The sequence below is a fragment of the Passer domesticus genome, chromosome 8, assembly GCF_036417665.1.
Source record: "Passer domesticus isolate bPasDom1 chromosome 8, bPasDom1.hap1, whole genome shotgun sequence".
In the NCBI taxonomy this organism is placed as follows: domain Eukaryota; kingdom Metazoa; phylum Chordata; class Aves; order Passeriformes; family Passeridae; genus Passer; species Passer domesticus.
In genome coordinates this window covers 34,713,430-34,737,324 of record NC_087481.1, presented here as the reverse complement: position 1 = coordinate 34,737,324, position 23,895 = coordinate 34,713,430, and the positions used below count along the sequence as shown (strand labels likewise).

The window sequence follows — 23,895 nt, the reverse complement described above, 5'->3', positions numbered from 1 at the left end:
TTCTCAGGCACCAGGCTGGGAGCCATCTCCTCCTTTCCCACCTCGGCGCTGGCTGGGCTGTGCTCTCCCAGCCCTTGAAGCTGTGGCAGTGCCTGGGCAGGAGGAGGGACACAGCTGTGTGTGGTTCTGACCGTGGCGTTGCTGTGCCAAGTGAGCTCTGGCTGAGCCCTGCGGCGTGTCCTGGCCAGCGGGAGTGGGATCTGTGTTCCCTGCTCCCTGCAGCCAGAAACAGTCTGTGCCCTTCCAAACCTGCTCTTGTGGGTGGCTCAGCAGCATAAGTTCCTCCTCCCAGTACACCACACAGGGACATAAACAACATGGACATTTTCTGCCTCCTTAGCCACCTTGGGAGGCAGCTCACAACTAAATGAAGTCCAGTTTAAGGCCAAAAATAGTCTTCCATCTCTTAACACCGATTCAGTGGAGTTGGAAGCAACTTACCTGAGGTATATCTCTCTGGTTAGCCATCTACCTCCCAAAATATAAATCCTCAGCATTAGGATTGGATTTTTGTTTGAGTCATGCATTCCTGTATGTGTATTTTCTGTCTGTTCCAAAGTCTGCTGCTGCACAGTTATTTCCTTAGAGATATGTTCGCTTCTGTGCCTTGGATTTCTATCTGTATTTGCTGTTGCTGTATACTTGCATCTCCCCTGTCACACAGGAGCACTGGGCTGGCTGGTAGCCTCACAGGGGAGGGAAGGGGTTAAGGGACAGATAGAGGCTCCAGGATGCTGCAGGAACAGTGATCAGTGAGGCAACTTCTGTGTTTCACACAATATGGTTGTGTGCACATCCTTTGGGAGCGATAGCTCATGTGGCACTTGAAGTCCTGAACCCTTAAGACCCCCTGTCTGAGCAATACGGAAAGGTGAAATAAAAATGTCTTTTTTTTTTTTTCTTCTAATGTTTAAGAAACATACAGTATTTTGTTATGGGTCAGGCATCCATTCCTTGGTGAGAAGCAAAGTACAAAAATCTGTACACTTACACAGTACTGTGGTTATCACTGATGAAGGATTGCTGGTTTCTTAACAGGAGGCACGTGCTGTACAGTGTGGGAAATAAACTTACTGGAAATACCTGTGATCCTGATCAGATGGATTATTTTAATGGGTGTCTTGTGGAACCTGGCTGAATAAAGTTCCATGCAGCAAAGCAAACAGGGCACTGTACTGTGGGTAACTTGACCCACTCCCTACTGACACAGTCACAGTCATTCTGCAGGAATTCAGTGAGATGCAGTCTAAGGTTTAACCTGGGTTAAAGAATCCACCTCATATGGATGCAGGCACAGACAGGAGAGATCTGCAGGGGTACCTCTGACAGCAGAGGCTCAAGACTGAAATCGCTGGTTAGACCTCTCAATTTGCACTTCAGGAGCACAGGGTACACTTCTCCAAACTCTACCCTAAATCTGGCACATTCCTGTAGCTTCTGTCCCCATCACCCCCTCACAGGCCCTGGCACTCCTCTCTCTTCTGTCCCTGCTCCAGCACAGCACTCTCAGTTCCCAGCAAGTCCTTCCTGAGGTCTCTGGTTTAACACCAGTGGGGCGGGAGGCCAGCTGTGCTGCCTGACCCCTCTGACTGAGGGAAGCTGAGGTCACCCTCACAACTTCAACTTCACATACTGAGCATAGTGTTTAAAACTTCCACTCTTCTTAAACTTTTTAAAAATCCCCAGTATACAAGAATGAGTCTTGTGGACGATTAAAATTTTTAAGAACAAGTTGGAAAATTCTAGGACAAATTCAATAACTTGTTTATTTCTCCACACTTGGAGGAGCTGCCGTTTTCTTTTTTTTTCCTTTTTGGATTTTTTATGATATACTCATTAAAAGTTATGATAGCAGGTGAAGTACATTTAAAAGTCTTGTATCTCCGTACAACGACAATAGCATTTTTCCATGAATAAAATGAGTGGTAGCTTAAGAAGAAGATTCCTTCTGGGAGATTCTGTTTATGTAAACTTGGCATTGCATTTTTCAAAATGCTTAGCGATAAAATTTTTTTTGCATTTCATGTTTAGCTTATTGAAAAATTTGTTTATCCATATAATGTTAGAAGATGAAGTTTCATTTGCACAAGAGTAATAGAAGCATATAAATACAGTATTTGTTAAATTGAAGTGGTCAAGTTTTTGGTTTTTTATAAAAAGTTGAAAACATAGAACTACTTAAAATTAATTTCTTATACCTACTATTAAGTTTGTAAAAACAGTCCATATTTTTCTGTCTTTAAAACAATGCAGAACATAAAAGAGCTTTATTGCAAACTGTTCCCTGCAATTTTTTATATATGGCACGTTTATATTTGCCTAGGAAAGGGCAAGATGCATTATAGAGCAGAAAACATTGCCTGATGCACAACCCAGGAGTCGGAGTTACAATGTACTTGTCATCTGTCAGACCAAAATGAATGTGTTGTGATGGTTTGAAAAACAAAATTTTATATTTGGAATACAAATTTGTGATGAAATACAAATTGAAGTCCCATAGCTATTCATTTTGATACTTTAAAGCACTGTGCAGATTATTAGGTCATCTTCTCTTGGATGGAGTGTTACACCTGTGACCCTTTAAAATGTCTGGAATTGCATGTAATGCTGTAGTCAAGTAAGTACTTCCAACCACTGTAAACTCCTGCCACAGAAAGGAGAAGGACTCACCCAGCTGCCTTGCCACTCCTCTCTCCATACTCCTCAATTTTATTTTTTTTCCCACGTTCCCTGATTTGTTGATTGCTTTAACCCTGGGTGAGTTCCTTGCTCCAGGTCACTGTCCCCGAGCTTAGATCAGTGCACTAAGGAGTTACTGGGGGTGAGGAGAGGACAGGGCTGCCTCCTGTAGAGTTTCAGGCTTTGGGTTGCCATCAAACTGATGTGTGAGAGCCAGACCAGCCTTTTCCCATCTACCTTAAAGCTCAGATATGGATTACTCAAAGTGCTTGTTTCAAATGTTTATGCAGTGTTTTATAGGAGACATCCATAATGAGCATTTATCCAGAAGGTTTTGTCAGCATCACGAGCCAGGCAATATGATGGGGAGGTGGATTGAGAAACCCTAACTGAGATGATAATGTAATTCACAGGTGAAAACTGAGTCACAGAGACTCTGACAAGCAATTGGATACTGCATCATCTGAGGGTGTTAGGCTTGTGACGCTGCCTTCTGTTTTATTTGGATATATTGTTATGAAAACCAGATTCCAGGAATGTGTGGTGTTTAATCCCTTTCTTTTCTCAGTTGTGTTGCTGTTATCTGTAATTTTTATTTTATCTCTGTATTTTATAGCTGCTTCCAGAACTCACAAATCCAGATGAGCTGCTTTCATACCTGGATCCTCCTGATTTGCCAAGCAATAGCAATGATGACCTTCTGTCTCTCTTTGAGAACAACTGAAACCATATGTATTCTCCCATCCTTTTCACTTGTTCACACGTGTGTGGCTGCACAGCGAGGAATCTTAACACTCCTTTTCCACAAGAGAAGAAAAAAACCTCACAACTTGATCCAATGGTGCACTCCCCGCTTTCTTCATCTCAGAACTGCTTTTGTTAGCTTCAAAGACTGCGAAAGTGGCGGGAGAAAATAAAACAAAAGTTAAATAAATGCAGTAATCTCCAAGTCTGCCATGCTACATGTGACAAAGAAGCATAGACAGTTGTGCAGCTATTGGAAACCCCATTTGGTGTTCATCCTCTTGAGAGAGAGTTCTGTGATAAACATAGTGTGAAGTATCTTGGCAAAACCGAATCTTGGCAAGGGAAGAAAAATCAACAGAATGGAACTGTCTTTAACTGACCCGTCTCAAAGTGTCTTTACAATGCTTGTTCTTCCATTTTTTTGAAACTGTATCTCCCTCTACCCCACCTCTCCTCTGCCCCCTCCAGCCATGGGTTTGCCTTGGAATGATTGTCCTGGCCACATACAAAATGAAAAAAAAACACCTACAAAGCTCAAAAAAGCACAAATCCTACAGTCAAGTGGCAAAGTTAGGGAAGACACACAGGCCTGTCAGAGGGAGCCAGCAGTGTAGCTAATGTGACTTCAGTAACGGAGTCCTGAGATCTTCAGGCCACAGCCGTGGGTGTTGGGATTTCTGCAAGTGCAGGAATCTTTACCATCTCTTTGCAGAGGATTCCTCTGGCCCAGCACACAGATTGGAAGCACCCAGGAAAATTTTTTTTAAAGTTTGCGATGTTTAGGGATTTTTGTGATTTGGTTTCAAATCAGTACCATTTCTGACTGCGTTAACATCCAGCTGTAGAGATTGCTGTAATAGATCTTTTTGCCATATATGCCATACATAATGGAAAAGAGAGGGAGGGGGGACACAAACCAAACTCTTCCTGATTATTACCTACAGCCTTCGGTGCCCCAAGAGTTTGTGTCACTGTCTGTACTGCACAAGGCATAGTAAGACAAGCTGGGTTGAAGGCAGCGAGGAAATCATTGCAGGATGGAGGGAGAGTAACATCATTTTCTGCATAATTATTTTTAATAATCGGCTTGAGAAGGGGCATTGACATTGGACAGACGTCTTACAGCTTCATTTTAGTTTTGCTTTGCATTCTGTTTTCGTGACTGTTACAGATACTTCCGCCTTTTCCTTTTCTCCCCCTTCAGTTTCTTTTTTTAAACTTTGGCTGCTGGGATGAGCTCTTTCTTCTGAAGGACCGAGTGTGGGGAGAATAAGTCAGTAGATTGCTACTGCCCTCAAGAGACCCTGTTGCCACAATTACTGTCTTGCCCCTGTGATCTTTGCTTCTCGTGTGGTTGCTGCTCCTGCATGAGCTTCCTATTGCTTCTGTGCCCATTTCTGTGCTCTTTGTCTCTCTCTCTCTCTTATAAATGATGTACAGTAGCTGTGTAAAAGTGCATGTGTGCCAACTTTGCCCTCGTGGTGCAACATTTCAGCTTTTCCCCACTGTACAGTTACTGGTTTTGTTTCTTTTGATACTAAAGCATATATGACCCTACTCCTTTTCCTCCTCCCAAATCCAATCAAACACCCTTCATTTGCTCGCCACAATGCGTTTTAAACTGAAGTGCCAGGCAAAATTTTGTTTGTTCCTGTCAATTTGACTAGATAGCTTCCTAGCCCTCTGTGTTTAGTTTGCAATGCTGTAAATGGCATGCTCTGTGCTTACGACTGGATTTGCTTTCCTCACCAAAGTCCTATTTGTAAATTCTCTGCATTTTTTGTTTTATTTTGCTCTTTTTGTTAACGTTTCCCACTACTGCTGTACATGCATTGTGGTATAGATATGCTAGTCAGCAGCACCTTGCTGTAGATATTAAAGGAAATGGCGGTTTAGTTCTTTTATTTTCCAGTAGGAGTATTGAATCTGTCAAACGTATTATGTAGAAATGGTCCCACACTTATATTTTTCCTCTTTCAAGTTTTTTTAAGAAAGGCGCTGTTCATTATGCAAAATCAATTATTTTAAGAATTGCTATTGTAAATATCTTTGTGAATATTTTAGTATCGTCTTTGATAATATTCAACATTTTCATGATCTGGTTATACTTTTGCTGGTGTTTTTAAATACCTTGTCTGAAGAAAAATATGGGTCCTTTTTTAAAAAAGAAAATTGAGGGTTCTTTAACAGAATAAGGGAGTTGGGTTTTGGGTTTTTTTTCCCCCCTGTTTTCTTTTGGTAAGTTAGCCCAAATTTCATATCCATTTATGTGATGAATTAATTGATACATCAGGCAGTACCTGGATAATCAGGGCTCAGCTCTGTCGTGGAAACATAATTGTGTTTGCCTAGGGAAAAAGTAACCCCAACTGATCAACCAGTGTTCATTGACTGTGGGTGATCGTGAGCTGGTAATGGCAGAGTTTGTTCATTTGCCCAAGTGAGCAGAACACGTAGGACCAGCTGTCTGACCAGGTAAATATGCACTAAGGCAAGCAGCAAATCTGTATGGTACCGTATTTATATCGCTGTACTGGTGCTCCAGTCTCTGAAACTGGGGCAAAGACACTTAGGGATGTTGATGGGTGGGGGAGGGAAACAGTATAGTATATTTTATTCTGCTTAGAAGTGTCTTTTTTCTTATGTAGGCTTGACAACCTGTAGAGGATCTGTGCAGAATATTAAAGATACCTTGGTGTAATACATGGTAATATGGTTGTGGTGTGGTGCTGCTATCACACGGTTCCTAGGAAAGGCCATTGTTCAGTTACTGATACAGATGTGTTGTGTAGCCATTTTGCTGTAGTAGTTTCCCCCTGTTTTTTTGCTGCATTTTTTATATAGGTCTGGAAGTCATGTGCAGAGGTGGCTAATGATAAACTGACTTTATGCCCTTAGAGTTAGTTTCTTTTCTATTTGGGGGGTAAGTTCCTTAAGCCATAGGTTTGGGAATAAAGAAGATTTCTCACTATTACTTGGAACTGGTTGCTCTGATTTTTTAATTGATTCTATTTCGTGTTTCATTCTCCACTGATTCCTGAGCAGCTAAGTTAGTCACCTAAAATGAATTTTCTCTTAAACACAATATTAGTATTTTAAGCCAGGTATATTATGGATTGACCTTTTGCTAACTGCTAGTATTTAAAATGTATCATTTAAAAGTACCTGTTGGAAAGCATAAAGGGAAAAAAAAAAAGCCCCATAGATATTAGCAATATGTTTGAAGCAGTGTTGGCATCTGCTTTGTACAGTCATAGATAATTAAAGCGGACAGTTGTCAAATCTTTAACTTACAGAAATGTTTGGTTTCTAAGCAGAACTTAAAAAAGAAAGTACAATTTTTACCCATCACCCAAACGTTGGACATTTGAGACAGTTTCAAATTTCTCTGTCACCTAAAATCAGGTACTGTATAGTGAAGTCAGTATGAAAAAGCTTCTGAAAATTTAGTTATTTTTTTATCTGTTCACTGCCATACTAAAGTTTAGAGAAAAAAACCTAGCAAATAGGGTAATCACAGTCATTTCTTTTAAAGCTTAATTATTATATGAGATTCCAGTAGTATTTTTCTTCTTTTTTTTGTTTGTTTACCTTTTAATCGTTTCCCTATGGAAGTTCATCTGGGAAAGAACCCACAGAGATCTACAGTTCTGCTGCCAAGACATGATTATAGGACTGACAGTACACGCCAGTGTCTGCAGCGGAGACTCAAGGGACAGCTGTACATATGTAAATGACAAATAGAGACATGTTAACAGAAATGCATTCATTTTCCTTGGAATGTGCATTGTTTTTATTTCGCAGGAAAAAAAAAGCTTGAAGCTCCATCTTATGTGGAAAATGAATCCTGTTTGTTAGCGTTTGTGGAGTCTCAGCATTTGTTCCACTTTCACTTCTGTAATATACTCTGATCCTTTGTTTTGTTTTGTTTTATCTACATGTAATATTTAGCTTACGTGTACTAGTCTATCACCTGTGTATTTTTAGGGTGCTACAGAAATAATGAAGAAAAACACGGGGATTAAAAGAAAAAAAAAATTGTAACCAAATTCATACTTTGTACAATTTTTGATATCACGATCAGAGGAGAATTAAAAAAAAAAGTACAATCTGAGGTAACATGCAAAAATGGCCATTGTCTTTGTTTGTACATTGTATGTACAGTACAATGCAATCATTTCATACTTTAAACTGGTCAGAAAAAATAATTGTGATTTTTAGTCTTGCAAAACTGTATGTAGTTAGATGATGTGACAACCTAATATTTATCTAATAAATATGTATTCAGATGAAACCTGTATATTAGGTGTTCATGTGGTTATTTTGTATTTAAAGATCAAATTATTTGACTATTGCTAGACATTTATATACTCTGTTGTAACACTGAAGTATTCTCATTTGCTCATGTTAAATTTCTTTTCCTAAATAAATTTGCAAAATTAAGGTCTGGCTAATTGGCAGCTGCTTTGTAAATTTTGAGTTTCATTTTGAAACCATTAACTTCCTCTTTGCCCTGCCTGGTTTGAGTTAATGTGGAAGTCAGTTCCATGAGGTGTACCTTTTATCAGAGCAGGACTTGGTGCAGGAAGAGAAAGGTGGGAACCACCCTGGAGACCAAAGATAAAAAAAAGAAGATTATGAATGCAAATATGGGATCACACAGAAAAAAGTCCCTGCCAAGCAAGGCATTGGTAACTTGTTCAGGGCACTACCTCTCTCCCAAACAAGTAATAATGACTTTGAAATTAAATCTTTGTGTGATATGAATAACAGGAAAGGATGGCTTGTCTCTGGAATTGGCACATGTGGAGATATTAAACAATCAGCACCTTTGTTTTAAATTCTTCCATACTTGATAGTTTTCTTTCAATTGGAACCTGTCATTAAAGTGAAATTAGACAAATTTTTTTTCTTAATGCATCTCCATCTTAAAGTTGAAGCATTTGGTTTCTAAATGCAACCTTTGAGTTACAAATCTGCTTAATTTATTTACCTGTTCAGCTGTAAGCAGCCTGAATTGGTGACACAAGGAGTACACACAGGATATCAACAACACGCACAGGTCCTGTCCTGGTGGAGTTCTGCACTGAACAGAGCCACAGCTCAGCCATCACTCACTGCATCTGAGAACGTGGGTTAACAGATCTACTGAGTGTCTCTGTATTTGCAGGTGGCATTTCTGAAGGCGTTTAGGCAGAACCCACCTTTGAAATACATTCAAATACCTGGGAATAAACAACCATTTCACAATATGAGTATCTATCTATGCAAGCACATATAGCAATTATTCCACACCTCCACAAGGGCACTAGTCTTTGTTGTTGATTGAGACACACACAAGTGTGTGTGTGTAAAAAAAAAAAAAAAATATATATATATATATGTATGTATGTATGTATAAATCTAGACTAGAGATTTGTTTTCTCAAAATTGGGAATTGTTTCTGACTGAATTTCTGCCTTCCTTGGTGGCACTACCCATTCCAGTGGAGTTTTTGAGGATAACATAATAAAATGAAATTACAGGGTACACTGTAGTGAATCAAAAAGTATTTATCCATTTTAGCCCATAATTAATAACTGTTTTGGTTTTGGTATTCTGTTTTCCTGGAAGCTCCCCAGAAGTGTCAACAAGACATAGTGCAAACTGACTTTGGCACTGTACAGCTGGAGGAAAGCTCGTGATGTCTCTCAGCACTGTACATTTTTCAAGCTTACTTTGAAGTCTGCAGAGGCTGCAACAATCCTGGAAGTGGTATTTCTCCCAGATGTCACCTGAGGACCCCAGGATAGGTAAGATGTGTGTATACAGTTGATGCTGGTGCCTCCTGTGCCATGTCCTGGCAGTGTGTTCTGTGTGTCATGCACTCTGCATGTGCTTCCAGAGAACCACCTACACAAGTATCTGTCTGTGACTTCTCTGTTAATCCACGTGCCAATCAATTGTTGAACAACTTCAAAAGAAGCTTATTTCCCTGCATTTTTTCTCTGCTCTTCCTCATCAGTATAGATCTCTGATTCATGTTATTTTGTTGTGCACTTTGTATTCTGTTGCCATGCACTCGATCGTGCTTTTTGCAGGAGTAACACATTGAAAACAATTAGGAACATGGAAGGGGGACACACCCCTTGTCTCTTTTCTGCTTGGACAATGGGGATAGGAGTCCTGTGCACAGAGCTGTTTGCTTTCATTTAAAGTAACCTAGTCACCATATAAAACAGCTGTACAACTCTCACCTGATATTCTGTATATAATTCTTTAATTTGTTATCCTTCTCTGTTTCCCTTTAAAATTAAAGAATGTGTTTTTTACATTTGTGTAACTAGTCTTATATTTGTATGGGTAATTAACCAGAACTCACTTCTCTTTTATCTGCTTAAATTCCACATCTGTACAAATCTTCCTGCATTATAAACTCCTAGTCATGAACCTTTCTTTTTTACATTTTTAATTATTACCAATGTGTCACCTTATTACAGTTTTCCACTTTGTGTCACCGAAATCCTACTGACTCTTATGTAGGATACTGTTCCTAATATCTGTCATTGCATCAATGCACTACTCATATTTGTTCTGTCTAAAAAGAACACAAGATTTCTCTTGTCTCCGACAGACCACTAAAAGCTTCTGCTGAGATACCTTGTTTCCATCACTCTGCAGAATTTCCCAGGGCAATATAAAAGTGTCCCCCAAGGAACCTAATCAATGATGCAGTTTTGTTTGTAAAGCAAGCAGACATCAATTAGGTCACAGCCCGTGCAGGCATTAGCACACAGGTGGGCTGACAGGTTGGTTTGCCACATAGCTCATCCGCATTTCCAGATACTCCTTACCTAGACCATAATTGGTTTCCTACAGTTTAAGTACAGCCTTCTGTTGAAACCCTTTCATGGACTAGATGAGATAAGGCTCTTCCCCTGTCTGTTGAATATGTCTGCTTGGTTTGTGCAGTATCTTTCAAATACTGAACTCACCGTGCTTTTTGATAGATCCAGTTGCACCAAGTAAACGCTGGTATTTACCACTCCTAAATACATTGGCTTCTCTGCACCTTTTCGGGTCTATTAGACATCCTAAGAGGTAGATTTAGGATTATCAATGATGGTTTTCCCCTAGGTCAGAGTTATTTTTAATTGAATTTTACAGTTTAGACTTTCCAGTTTGTCCATAGCTATTTCAAGATGTTGGTTGTCTTAGATTTTGCTAAATATTCTGGCACATTTGTCACCTTGGTCTCATATGAAGACATTGATTATTGTGAACACAGAGACAGGTTGCTAATTTTAAGAAAAGTTAACTAGTCAAACACTAGAAAAAGATAATTTTTTGTAATATTTTGGTTTGCAAAAATAATTTAAATAATTGAAATTCCATATATTTCTTCAATAAATGCTGGAGTTGAAGTCTCAGGGTGTTTTTAATGAATATTTAAATTTATTCATTTGTTTTCATTTTTATTTATTTATTTTTATATATTTTTAATATATATATTTCAAAATTATAATCAGTGATCCCTTTCCTTACTTCTGTGTTTCTCAGAATGTATGTTTTCAAGACATGTGAAATCAGTGAATTTTACCCATTTATCCATCTGGTGAGCTTCCTAGTTAGTGACTGGCTGTAACACGCAGTTCATAAAGTCATTCGGAATGCATTCCTTCACAAGAACTCCTAGCAGCTTTCCTTTCTAAGTTATGAATGATGGTCCCTCTGGGAAGAAGCATGGCTTCCACATTGCCACCATCAGACTGATGGCAAGGTGTGCAGAAGTGCCACTGAGTCAGAGGAGAGAATTTCTTACCCTTAGCTTCAGAATAATTCACCAAATGCTTCATTATCCTGAGATGATGTTGTTGGGCTGTAAATGTGACGCATGTTAATTTGCATCTGACAGCTTGAGAGCTCAGTTGGTGGCACACATGTACTCAGGTGATGGCCACATGCAGTTATGTCATACAAGTACGTCATAAAGTTCCATGCTAACTCCTGTAGTACTGCTCATGCATGCTGAAAGTAAGCAAAGCTTTCAGTAGGGAAATGAAAAAAAGCAGAGAGGAATCTGAGATTCTGTGTGGTGAGGTTGCTTCCAGCAGAGCTGCTCATTACAGAATAACTGGTGGAATTTTAGAATAAGTTTAAAGCAGACAGGATAATTCATTTTGTACAAGGTGTAGAGGCAGCTGTTACCTCAAAGATATGCTATACAAAATTCATATTGTATCTATATTATGTATATAGCTCTAGGTGTAGATCTGTATTTTATATATATATAATATATATTTATAGATTTGGACACAAGACAAATGCAAGGAAAATCCAGGTCTTTACCAGGCAGCTGATTAAAGCTCCAGTCTTATCTTACTCATACAGCATGAAGTATCATGACTAACCAATTCTTAAAGTATTTCTGATACTATTCCCTAATTACTTGTTCCTCAAAGCAGAGGTGGTAAATTAACTGAACTGATCCCTGTAAATTTCAAGTTGTGTTACAATTGAAAGTGGTGTGGTTTTAAAGGTAGAAGGGCTCCCGTAATTCTTAATAGTGCTTTTTAAGTATGCAGTGTCTGTCCCACCCACAGGCAGAACCACCTATTAATGTCCTGAAGATTAGTGCCTAAAAACAGGCATTTTAAATGTCCTAAGTGCTTTGCTAGGCTGTTGTGATCTATCTGTTGGCAGCTGTTGCAGTACATGGACAAACTTCTGGGAAGCTGCAGGCCCTGGGCACTGCATAGAGGCACTGTGACACATCAGCAGCAGGTTGCCATGCATTATGCAGGGAGATTGAGTAATGAATTCCAGGCAAGCAATGTCACTCAGAAGTTCTGAAATGAAAATGCTAATCACAGCTGTAAAGAGCATGAGTGGATTGAGGTTTTTCTTGTATGACTATTTGTAGGTAATTAGAATGAAGTCATGTGGGGAAACTGCTCCTTTAAGTCGATGTATGCTGGGGAGAATGTTCACGTAGTGAGATGAGTTACTACAAGTTCCTAAGAGGAAACCTGGATCGGGGGAAATATTTATTAGCATTTTTTCTTTTTATCCCTAAGTGTACCTATGTGAGCACTCTCTGCCCTTTGAGCTCTTGTATAGTTTAATTTCACACTGCAATCACTTAGTGTAATGGAGGTCTTTCACCATCACCCCCACTCCCGTCCCCATTCATAAATAAATGCATATCACAGACAAAGATCACAGAGTTCCCTTCCAGCTCTTCACTCAGCTTCTAGCTTAGCCAAAACCTTGAATATTAGGATGAGTCTTTTGAAGTGCAACATATCCAGGCTCTGCAGGTGGAGAGTGGGAATGCCCACTGCAAATTCCTGCTCTCCTCACTTAAAATCAAGCTGAGTACCTGTATGACTTCTCCTTACTCTAACAGTCCTGATTAGCAGAGTACTTGAGATAACCATGTCCCAGATGTGCATTCATTCTTATGAATGTCAAAACCAGCATCATGGGAATTCCCTGTATCACAGTATCAAGTGATGTTCCTGTGCAATGCACTTAATGGTAGATTGCTGCAGCCTGTATTTGAGATTTTATTTGCGTGGTCCAAGTACACAGCCCCATGAAGAGCATACCAAAATGGGCCACAGACCATTCTGAGTTCCATGTAGTTGCATTCTTGCAGTAGGTAGATTGCAAAATGCAATCTTATCACATCTGCCAACAGCATCAATCCAAGATTAACAATTAACCCACATTCCTGTGTCACAAATGAGTAGGCATGCAGCTGGACAGTTAGAATCAGGAAGGCATATCACCTTTTTATTGCACTGTCTTCTGGGGTAACACCATTTCAAGACCCTTGAAATCAAAATTCCCAAATTTTAGGTCACCTTTCAAGCATTTAGTCCTTCTTTTTCTTTGGAAGAGCCACTTGACCGCTCTTCTTGTTTCCTGGCTGTCTTGGCACAGTGATATTAATATTTAATCAGTTACTGAAGAGCATTTATGAAGACTTTCAAGTTGTAAGTAATAATTCTGTTATTGTATCATTCAAGGTTCTTTTTCCTGTGCAGAAATTTCTCTGCTACCACATAAGAAGGGTCCTTTAATAGGTGGGTTTTAAATTATCTATTTAGAAACTAATTTCAAAAGGGTCCTTGTTTATCCATCTCTAACTTCTATGTAATTTTGGGGGCAGGGAGAGAGGATGATGAAATCTGTAAGGGCAGGTATCCATATCCACGAGTGCTCTGCTGCAGCAGCTCTTTTGACTTTTGTCTGCACCCGTGCTCTGTTGCCTATCTAGTTTAGTGTGGGGTGCACTCATTTTCCAGCTAAATGTACTTGTCTCCCTGCCACATGTTGCAGAGTTCAACAATGAACAAGTCTACAAATGGATGTGTTCAAAGCTCCCATAAAATCGTATGTTTGCTGAGCTAGCCCTAAGCCTTATTTGGCAGTGATATAGTGGCCTTTGACAGTTTTTGGAGACCTTTTCCTGTCCTTCTTGGAAAGTGACCTCTGTAATTCACAAGTTCCTAGTCAAGCTGTCTGCATGAGTTGTAATTCATCTGACTCTGCAGGAGAAGACCATAACAAGTGATTTAGTAGCTCTGTTGCATAAACCTAGAGATAATAATTCAGTCCATATTCTCAAATACAAAAATCACTGCTGTTTTGTCTTCTCACCAAGGCCTGCAAATGAGGAAAACTCAGTTGTTTGCTCTACCAAAGATGTCTGTGAACTCTTCTGAGCAAAACAGTTCAAAGCTGTTTCACTGTGTTTCCTAAGTGTGAAACAGATGCTATTTTCTTTTGCTCATCTTTTGTCTTGTTTATTAAATAATAAATCCTTCAGGGCCAGAACTGTCCATTGTTCTAGGTATAAACCGAACATGTAATTTTGATTTGGGCTTCCAGTGGCTACTTCAATTAAAACATTATTTAAAAGGAGTGTGAGGGCTTTTTTGGTCACTAGAAAATCAGCTGATGATTAGTTAAACAGAATTCAAAATTTACCAAAAACGGACTTGAAGCTGAGAAGATGTGACAAGCTAGGTAGAAGTGCTGATTTAGCTCTTGTTTAAAAAAATAAAATCACCTTTAGGTTATTGGTAAAGAAACAGAAAATACCAGCATGGCATTGTATGCACAAAGTAAGTTATTGTTCATCGTTATCTTGAATACTGAGCAAAGTTCCTCTTATCCTAAAACTGTAAAAGTGGAACAGCTGGGAGAAGGATAATAACGATGATCCAAAGACAAGGAAGAGCTCTGTTACAAATAACCATTGAGTTGGCTGTGACTCTTCAGTCTTGAAATGAGAGAAGAGCTGTATGTATGTACAACAAAGACAGATACCAAACAATTTGTGTCCTCCAGCACAAGAAGTAAGGCACATTGATGAAGGCAATTGGAGCAATATTCAAACAAATTCTGGGACAGCTGCGCCGCCTTCCCCACCGAGGTGCTTTCCGGAGCCGTTGTGTGGAATGATGAAATTTTAGAAACTTTCCCGTCTCTGTTGGTCCCTGGGGTAAGGGGACTGTGAGAAAATGTATAAAAAACCCTAAAAAAAACCCCACACGCAAACGGAGAAATGAGCTCCCTCAAATATCCCCAAACAGTCGCTGTGCAATGGTGGCGGGGAGGGGGCAGCACTGAGGGCAGCCGGGCCGAGCACAAGGGGTCCCGGGCGCAGGCTGCCGGCTCCCCGCGTTCAGCCCGCTCGGCCCGCCCGGGCCCAGCCGGCCCGTGCAGCCCTTCAGCCGCGCCTCCAGCTCCATCCCGTGTTTTCACCCGCTGGGCACCGCCCGGGCCCCGCGTTCAGCCCGCTGGGCAGCCCCAGGGCGCCTCAGCCCGCGCCGCCCCAGCCGCCATCGCGCCCTGCGCTGCTGCCGCCGCCGCCAGCGGGCGCTGCGACGCCGCGGCGGAGCCCATAAAGGCCGCGGGGCAGCGGCGGCGCGTCCTTGTGTCTGTCCGTGTGTCCGCGTGTCCGCGACTCGCAGCGCCCGCTCTGCGCTCTGCTCGCCCGCGGGATGCTGGCGCTGAGCGCCGCCCGACGCCTGCTTCGCCCGCCCGGGGACCTGCTGCCGCCGCCGGGGCTCGCCTCCATGTGGGCGGCCGGCACCCGCGGCTGCAGCGGGGCCGGCGCCGGCTCGCCGAACCCGGTGGTGTACTTGGACGTGGGCGCCGACAACCAGCCGCTGGGACGCGTCGTGCTGGAGGTAGGGGCGCGGGGGCTGCGGGCAGCTCGCCCGCCGCGGGGCCCAGGGGACGGTGCTGCGGAGCCGAGGGCGGCCTGGCCCCGGGCAAGGTCAGGGCGGGCGGGCAGCGCCGGCTCCAGGGCCCGCGGCGAGGGCACACATATCCCGGGGCAGGCGGGAGAGCGGCCCGGGGGATGCCGGGGCTTGCTCCCCTGCCGGAGCGCTGCCTCGCTGCCCTCGGGGCTCCTCTCCCGGGGCGACAGGGCGGTGGTACGGCCCCTCAGGAGGGGCGGGCTGGGCTCGGACCGGGGCTGGAGCGGGCGCTGCCCTCGCTGAGCCGCGGCCGAGCTGTGCCCGCGGCCGGTCCCTAAAGCCATCCCGCGGGGCGCAGGGCACGGGCCTGGTGTGCCTGGGAGCCTCGAAGGAAGGTCGCTTGCATAGCGTGTAAGCAGAAACACTGAGCACGAACGAACTCGCTGCTGTCGTGTGTCGCTGGCTTGAGAGGGACGAGCGGTGTCCCAGCGGCACCGGGGTCCCTCGCTGCTCTTGGGGCAGCCGGCCCGTGCAGCCCTTCAGCCCGTGGAGCCTCCAGCTCCATCCTGTGTTTTGCTGGGCGCTCGTTGTGCGGCTCTTTTGGATCCTGAGGGTGTCAGTTTCCTCCTCCTCGGGCCTCCACGTGCAGCGAAGGGACGGCAGCAAGCTCCGGAGCCGGGTACCAGCTGGCTCCATCCTTAAAATCCCCTCGGCTGTGTAAAGAAGGCCTGAAGAGGAAAGCTTTTGTAATCTCTGTTCTTAAAGAAAATAAAAGCGCCGTGAGCACCGTGTGCCGCGTTATGTGTATGCGACCCTAGGGCTGGCATGTGCCTCAGAGAGATGCGTTGTGTGTAGGAAGGTGCGTATGGCAATTCTGTGCTCCAGAACCACTGGAGAGCAAATGAAGCTCTTAGCTGCCTGCTGAGGGAAGTTAGTGTGGCCTTCTGCCTCTAGCACCCACCATGGGTCTGTATTTGTAGATTTTTTTAAATGTAGTTCATCAGAATTCTCTCTAAAAGAGGCTTCTTTGAGACTAGAGCCCAGTATATTTTTATTTATTGGTGGTGTTAGCATGTGAATAAATTGGACTATTCCAGCTGTTGTGCTCTCAGGAAGGTAGTATTTCAGAGAGTCATAGGCAAAAAATATTAATCTTCAAGTTCCTTATTCATTAATGAAAAATCTGGGTGGTATTATAACAAAAAAAATAGCATTAATGTTCCTGTATTTCTTGTGGTATCATTCAATTTCTATGCTAAAGTTTTTTAGAGTTCCCAGTTTAGAGAAAATCAGAATACATTGCAGCATCTCCTTGAATCTTTGGCTGAGCTGTGGTGATCTTCAGCTGCAAATTATAGCCATCTCAGAAGAGTGGCCTAGGGAAGGAACATTAAATTCTTACTGCAGCCATGCTGTTTGTAGGTATCTGCTGCTGGTCACTGTCAGGATGTGCAGCTAGGTAAAACTTGGGTCTGGCTGCTATGGCCACTTTATGTCCCTTTTTAAGATTAATAAAAACATGTACAGGAGTCAAAATTGGAAGTTTTCATTGGTTACAAATGCATATGTAACATCATAAGTTGTTTTTGATGTACAATTTCTGCTCTTCTGTTTCCTTTGCCTTTTCTGTAATTTTCAACAGCTGATTCTGTGCAGGGGGTGGGGGAGGACTTTGGTCTCTCTAGTTGTATCCAAACTGATCCTTGGGGTCCATAGTGAAGATTCTGCTTAGTTACTGCTCAATTATGTATTGATCAATTAAATCATTAGACGCTGCTCAAGTGGCTCTTCATTAACTGGCTGAAAGTTTCATTGAGGAGATATTTTTCATTGCTGGCCAAATGCTTGGAAAGTTTAGAGGCATTCATGGAATTTTGAATAGCTTGTGATTTGAGATGACTCACCAGCTTGGGAAGAGGGTTCAGTTGTACCAGTCTGCCATGTAAATGTTTTTCTATGTACATTTGAAAAGGCTGACTTATGATTTTGTCTGTTTATTTTTCTTTAACAGCTGAAAGCTGATGTGGTCCCAAAGACAGCAGGTAAGGCAGCATCTTCAGAATTTCATACTTAAATACTTAGTTATAGATTGTGATTTGCAGGAATGAGGAGGTCTTTACAACTATTTTTTCATGTTCCATCCCCATTTGTTATATGGAGAAATATGACAGGAAGTGTTAGTGAGGAGATGGAATTTATTTTTCCAGATAGTTTCATTTTGCAAGTTTTACCAAGATAGTACTGTTCATATATTGGGTCAACAGTGGTGAAAAAATATGTTTAAAACCACACTATCTGGCATTAAAATCAAACCCCAGAGCAAATGGGGAAGGGCAAATCAAAGGGGGGTGGTCTTTCTTACAGTTTCCACAGAGTATGTGGGGTTTTATTTTACTGGTCACTAGCTCATCTGATTATTTAGTGGTTCTGAAAAAAACTTGTACTTTTTAGTTCCTAGTAGACAAATATCCTTAAAAAAAGCCATAATCCTCACAAATGCTGTAAAGAACAAAGGCTTAAAAGTCAGAAAATGAAGCGTGTGACTACAGGCAAAGGTGGGGGGAGTTGAGGAATTGGAGTCACAGCAAAATAAAAGGGAGATGAGATGGAAAGGACTTAGGTTTGTACCCTGTCTTGAGGATAAGTAAGCTTTGTTTTCTTGGCTTTATACCAGGGTTTTTTAAAGTATGGAAATAACTGATAGACTGATAATACTTTCAAGATGCAATCAAGTTTTTGAAGCGTATAATCTTGGGACATGGTTAATCTAGTTGTGTTTGTATTGCCACACATGATGCAGAGTATAATACTTTATGTTTTGTTTCCACAGAAAACTTCAGAGCCCTTTGTACTGGTGAGAAAGGATTTGGGTATAAAGGATCCACTTTTCACAGAGTGATTCCTTCATTTATGTGCCAGGTAATGTTGGGGGTTTTTTAAATTTTTTTATAAAATTTACTTTTCTATTATTTACATATTTTGGAAACAGACTAGTAGTAACATTTGAAATGGCTCTGCTCTAACCTTTGCTAACAAAACAACAAAGTGACAGCATAACTTGCATTTCTGATCTTTTTGCAATGGCTGTTGCTTAGCTCATCTTCTGTACAAATAAATGTAAGTTGTGTGTAGCTGGTCAGAAGAAGCCTGTCTGAAGCCTTTCTGCTCTGGTAGAGCAGTGGACTTCAGTGTGGGGCAGAGCTGACAACATGGCACTTGCCTGGGAGAAACAGTTGTGGGTAGAATGACAATCACCTTACTGTTCTCAGTGAGCTGACAAACAACGTGTCCATTCCTTGTTCCCAGTAGAATAATCTGTTCACAATAGACAATGTGCTTTAGTATTTTTATTTTAATGTCTCTGTAATGTGGAGGAGACAGGGAAACCAAAAGGGCTGGTCTGGGTTGATTTTTGGGGTGATGCACCTGAGGTGAATTTTGTTTTGGTTTACAGAACAAATCTTTTGAAATCTGGACAACAGCCCATACTTATTAACATCCTTTTTCTTAAAGAGCAGCAGCTAAAATAACAACAAAGCTTTTTGAAAGCCTCTTTTTGTACTGTGCTTGGCAGATGAGCAGGATGGAGCTGCTGTTGTTCACTGGATTCCTGGTGGTCCTCTCTTACCTTAAAAAAGGGTGCATTTCAACAACGTTGCATTGTTGAATGGCTTTGTAAAATATCTGAGAAAATTTCAACAAAGTTTGAAGGTTATAAGCAAGCATGCTTTATTTGTTAACTGATGACTGTGATCATCTCCCATCCTCAATTATTTTTTTAAGCAAAAACACATCTGTTGGAACAAGAGGCCCTAGTTGTATGACCTATTTTTTAGAAGAAAAAAAGGGACAGGTGTGCTGTAAAGGACCTATTTTCCTGCCTTTCAAATGCAAACTAAGGTTTTGTGATACTGACAAGAGTTAAGATGTCTTTCTGGGATCAGAAATATAGAAAAATGACAAAAATACAAACACTACTTCAAATTCTGTCATGAATTTGTGAAGTTCCCTGTAAGTCTGTTCAGCTTGCCTGCCCTGTTTTGGCCCCCCAGATGGACTGGAAATCAGGATACTAGACGGTTGATTATGGTACGGTGAGATAATGAATTGATGTTTAGGAATTACTCAGAGGTCATTGCTGAAGTGGAAATACTGTCATGGGTTTCAGCAATTTTCAAGTGAGAGAAAACAGTAGTGAGTTCTGCACTTGTTGAGATGATTGTTGATGTGATTCAGGCAGTTGGTATGGCCTAATTGAGGGCCATCATATCCGGGACTCAGCAGTTCCGTGTCTCCGCATGGCACACAGCACATAGGTCTGGGACTGCGTAGGAGCACCTGTGACAGCACCTCTAGGAGTTACTCAGGGTGACGAGGGGAAGCTGAAGGTCACATGCAGTACCTGTTGGGAATGAGTTCTCTCTGGCACAGGTGGTGTCACTCCTGCAGAGGAGATGGCATGTGGTTGGGAGCCACCTTTGCGAGTCACCGTGGCTGCGTTTTGTGTTTGAACCGGTTTTTTGTGTTTAACCTGAGACAGGTCGTCACATCTCTGCTGGCAAGCAGCGTGGAGTCAGCTAACATAAGCTTAACATAGCTCTGCTGTAACAAACAACAAAAGCTAGAGCTAGCAAAGGGTGATAATGGAGATCCTAACCAGTGTTTATACCTGTTGGAAGAAGGGAGGGGGTAAAAGGAGGTGGGAGGTGTTGCCTGTGGTAATGAACTTAGCTGATTTGGTTTTGAGGCCTTTGAAGTGTTTCTTAAAATTACTGCTGTTTGTTGCATCACTTCCGGGAGAAAGGCTGGTAACACAGAGAGATGGTTGTAGGAGTTATGGAGAATATCAGCAATATCTGGAGCAGAAATCTACTTGTAGCCTGACTGTACCTTCATCTGGTTCTAAATTGAGTGGCCATGCTCATCTTTAACCTGAAGAAAATTTGTTAACGTTGTCACTTTTAAATTAGAGCAAGACTATGTATTTGCAATAGCATTACTTCTGATATGAAATAGTCCATGTGTGTTAGTGGAGTTAATACCTGTTTCTGTTTCAGGGTGGTGACTTTACAAATCATAATGGAACCGGTGGAAAATCCATTTATGGCAGTAGATTTCCAGATGAAAATTTCATACTTAAACATGTAGGACCTGGTAAATAAACATGTTCTTTTTACCTTCTGAAGATTATAACCTGTAATAAAGCATTGTTATGAAGATGTATTTTTTTAAAAAAAAATAAGGTTTTTTAGATTTGCAGGTCACTTGGTAATTGCAGAAGTATCAAAGAAATTTAACAATGTGCTGTACCTGGCATATGCTTATTTGTGTGGACTGCTCTACAAATATATGCCAGCCCATAAGGGGCTTTAAAATTCTCCAAAGGTGAAATTACTGCTTTGATAAGTCATAAACATCAGTTTTTGATGTTTATAAAGATTACTGCAGAAGTAAAACAAAGCAATCTGGAATTTCTTGTTTATAGGTAACACAAGCATATCCTTTTAAGCTCAAAATAACACCAGAAAAAGCAAAGGAAAGGCCATGCAGAAGAATATCTAATTGAATTTTATAGTCTGTATTTTGTGCATTGTTACTTCCTTGTCCCAGGAGGCTGCTGCTGTTGAACCACAGGAGAGGTTAGCTGGTGTTAATTGCATGCAGGGCGTGTACAGCTAATTATGTTACTAACACTGTTGCTCTGGAGCCAAGGGAGGCTGGGCAGGAGGGAATGGTCCAAGGCAAGAAGTTGGCATTAGAAATTATTTGGAGATACTGTGAGACCCTTACACCTTCTGTCAATCATTAACCTAAATGTGCAGAGGAAAATTGTCTTTTGCACTGCATACTTGTTACACCAGTCTAATGAGCTGCTGCTGCTGTTCCAGGTGTTCTTTCAATGGCCAATGCAGGTCCCAACACAAATGGATCCCAGTTCTTCATTTGCACTGCAAAAACTGACTGGTAGGTTCTCAACTCTGCAGATTAACCTCATTAATTGATGCCGGAATCTGAAGGGTTTGGGGTTTTCTTAGAGGTTTTTTCATGTTGCTTATGGGTTGATATATTTTTGTTGTTTGATTGGTTGGTTCTTTGTTTTGTTGTTACTTCCAAATTACTTCATTCCAATGGAAAATAAATTGGTTGTGTTACTTGGGGGAGGAAGAGCTGTGACAGCAACAAGGCTGCTATTCCTCAGAATGTTTCTAAGGTCCAGAGCTGAAGTCATGTTATAAAGCTCCATGTCACTTGAAGGGCAGTTGAGCTTTTGCCATAGAGTTGGTCAGCAGGTGAGAGCTATGGAGATCTGCTAACACTGTCTTTATGCTGTTTTAGTAAAACTGCCTTTGTGTATTTGTTTTACAGGCTAGATGGAAAGCACGTTGTTTTTGGGCACGTAAAGGAAGGAATGGATGTAGTGAAAAAAATTGAGAGCTTTGGTTCCAAGAGTGGAAAGCCCTCCAAAAAGATTGTCATTACTGACTGTGGCCAGCTGTCCTAACCTTTTGCCCTACCTTTCATGACAACTCGGATGCTGTGAAAAATGAGTCATAAAAACACCCAAACATTTCTTATCTCACAAGTAGCACCTATGGAACCATGTTTATTTAACCTCGTCCAACTTTTTTACTTATATTGAATAATATTGATTAAAACCATAAAATAGTAACTGAAGCATGTTGTAACCACCACTGTGGTAGTCACACTGGTTTGGTAGAGTCCCTTGTGTTTTGCAAGTGCTAGAGTCACCCAGGGTGTACCTGACTGCAGTGTTGATACTGTCCTTGGTATTTGGATGTTTCTGCTGTTAGAATGGGTGGTGGAGTTGACTGCAGGGCTTCTGCAGTTGGGGGTTAGGTATAAATTGAGAAATGTGGTGTTTCCTTTGGTGCTAATAAATTTTTATTCTGTTTGTCTCATTTTGAAGCAATACTACTGACCAGTGCTCTCAAGGCTGTCTGCAACAACACTGATATTTTCTTTGTGCCTCAGTTAAATTCTGTCCAGTAGGTTTAATGAACAGTTGTGGATTTCTTAAAAATTAATTCTAGTTTGGTCTTTCTTATAGTCTCAGACTACTTTTTTAAAATAAACTCTACCTTACCTGCTTCAGTGAAACAATTTGACTTTTGGGTTAAGTAAATTGCTTTAGGTTGAGTTAGGCTACTACTGAAGCTCTACCTGGCAATAGGACCTCAATCCAGCCAAAGGATCTCAGGACTTTTATTATTATGGAACTGTGAACTTGAAGTGTGCTGCTCTGGGGTCTGGTTCTGTGAGGAATACAGCTCAGTTTTCAATATATGGCCTGTTTTTGTACTTTGAGAATATAATCAGTATAGTGAGCTTGCCTGAGTGAGAAATAGGTTTCATTTCCTTTCTTCATGTTGATCCTGGGAAGTCAGCCCAACTTGGGTATTACTTGGATTATGATTTTTTATGCATCATCATCATCAGTCAGGACTGGTCACCACAGAATCACAAGGCCTAATCAGTGCAGCAAAATCGTTATTGTTGGGGTGTGTGCACGAGAAGGAAAGAATTCAGCAGATCAGCTCAAGACATTTCATTTGTATAAAGCAGGATGTATGTTCTATGTGACATGCTTAAGCAGCAACAAATGCTGGAACCTCACACCATTGCTTTGGAATCACTAAGGCTGTAAAGTATCAATGGTTATGGGAAAAAGCACACAATTGTTTTGTGCAATAATCTCATTAGAGACAAGAAAAAATGTGATGGCTTTCTTCAAATGTGAATTTATTTTCATTGCAGGATGATAATATGTGGGTTTAAAACTATTTTGTACTGGATTTTTTTTGCACTGGGGTTGCACTCGTGTATGCAAGGTAGTATTTAGAATGTAATTTTGCAAAAAATGGAAATGAAAAGCTTTTTATTCTTTCCACTGTAGCTGCTTAATCTCTATGGTATTTTTTAAATATTAAATTGTGTTGGTTTGGCTTATTTCACTTGGACACAATAACAATTTTTTGTGCATTCTCTTAATTTGTATATGAAAATTATTAAATACTCTTCTGCCACAAAAAAAAAAAAATAGTCTGTTCCTTTCTTGAAAGCAGGAATATGAGAAGCTGAAACCTCTTGGGCTTACCTGGGCTGATCTATGCTGTCGACTTTGTGATGGGTCTGATCTGCAGGTGTTGGGAAGCCGTGGTGTCATTCAGGTACAGCCAGCAAGAGAGGAGGTGATGGTGCATTGCTTTGGGCTAAAATATCTGTCCTACCTGGTCACAGCACGGTGTCCTGC

At 41.3% G+C, this 23,895-nt stretch overlaps 2 protein-coding genes and 1 long non-coding RNA gene across 23 annotated transcripts in view; 2 read left to right on the top strand and 1 right to left on the bottom strand.

The window, feature by feature from the left end:
- Nucleotides 1-9,212, top strand: part of ZMIZ1 (zinc finger MIZ-type containing 1) — a 347,370-nt gene extending 338,158 nt beyond the window's left edge. For 15 of the 16 annotated variants that reach the window (XM_064430321.1, XM_064430324.1, XM_064430323.1 and 12 more), the window contains one exon: nucleotides 3,296-7,726. In XM_064430321.1, the coding sequence (XP_064286391.1) occupies nucleotides 3,296-3,403 (108 nt within the window). In that variant the 3' untranslated portion in view covers nucleotides 3,404-7,726. Of the gene's footprint in view, nucleotides 1-3,295; nucleotides 7,727-9,039 lie in introns of those variants that run through there. The other variant, XM_064430330.1, reaches the window with a different exon arrangement.
- Nucleotides 7,084-15,140, bottom strand: LOC135306429 (uncharacterized). 6 transcript variants are annotated; one of them, XR_010367244.1, is made up of 5 exons: nucleotides 11,228-15,140; nucleotides 10,401-10,499; nucleotides 8,631-8,651; nucleotides 8,420-8,549; nucleotides 7,084-8,033 (listed from the first exon to the last, which is right to left on the bottom strand). It is a non-coding gene; the product is annotated as an uncharacterized LOC135306429 (long non-coding RNA). The 6 variants fall into 6 exon arrangements; XR_010367242.1 differs by having other exon boundaries at nucleotides 8,420-8,651; nucleotides 9,144-10,499; nucleotides 11,228-11,433; nucleotides 11,755-15,140; XR_010367241.1 differs by having other exon boundaries at nucleotides 8,420-8,651; nucleotides 9,144-10,499.
- Nucleotides 15,141-15,289: 149 nt separating this feature from the next.
- On the top strand, nucleotides 15,290-23,591 carry PPIF (peptidylprolyl isomerase F). The gene is made up of 6 exons (XM_064430337.1): nucleotides 15,290-15,611; nucleotides 17,635-17,665; nucleotides 18,454-18,542; nucleotides 20,681-20,777; nucleotides 21,512-21,587; nucleotides 21,990-23,591. Exons 1-6 carry the CDS (start codon nucleotides 15,423-15,425, stop codon nucleotides 22,123-22,125), a joined length of 618 nt encoding a protein of 205 aa, XP_064286407.1. The 5' UTR covers nucleotides 15,290-15,422; the 3' UTR covers nucleotides 22,126-23,591.
- The last annotated feature ends 304 nt before the right edge of the window (nucleotides 23,592-23,895 follow it).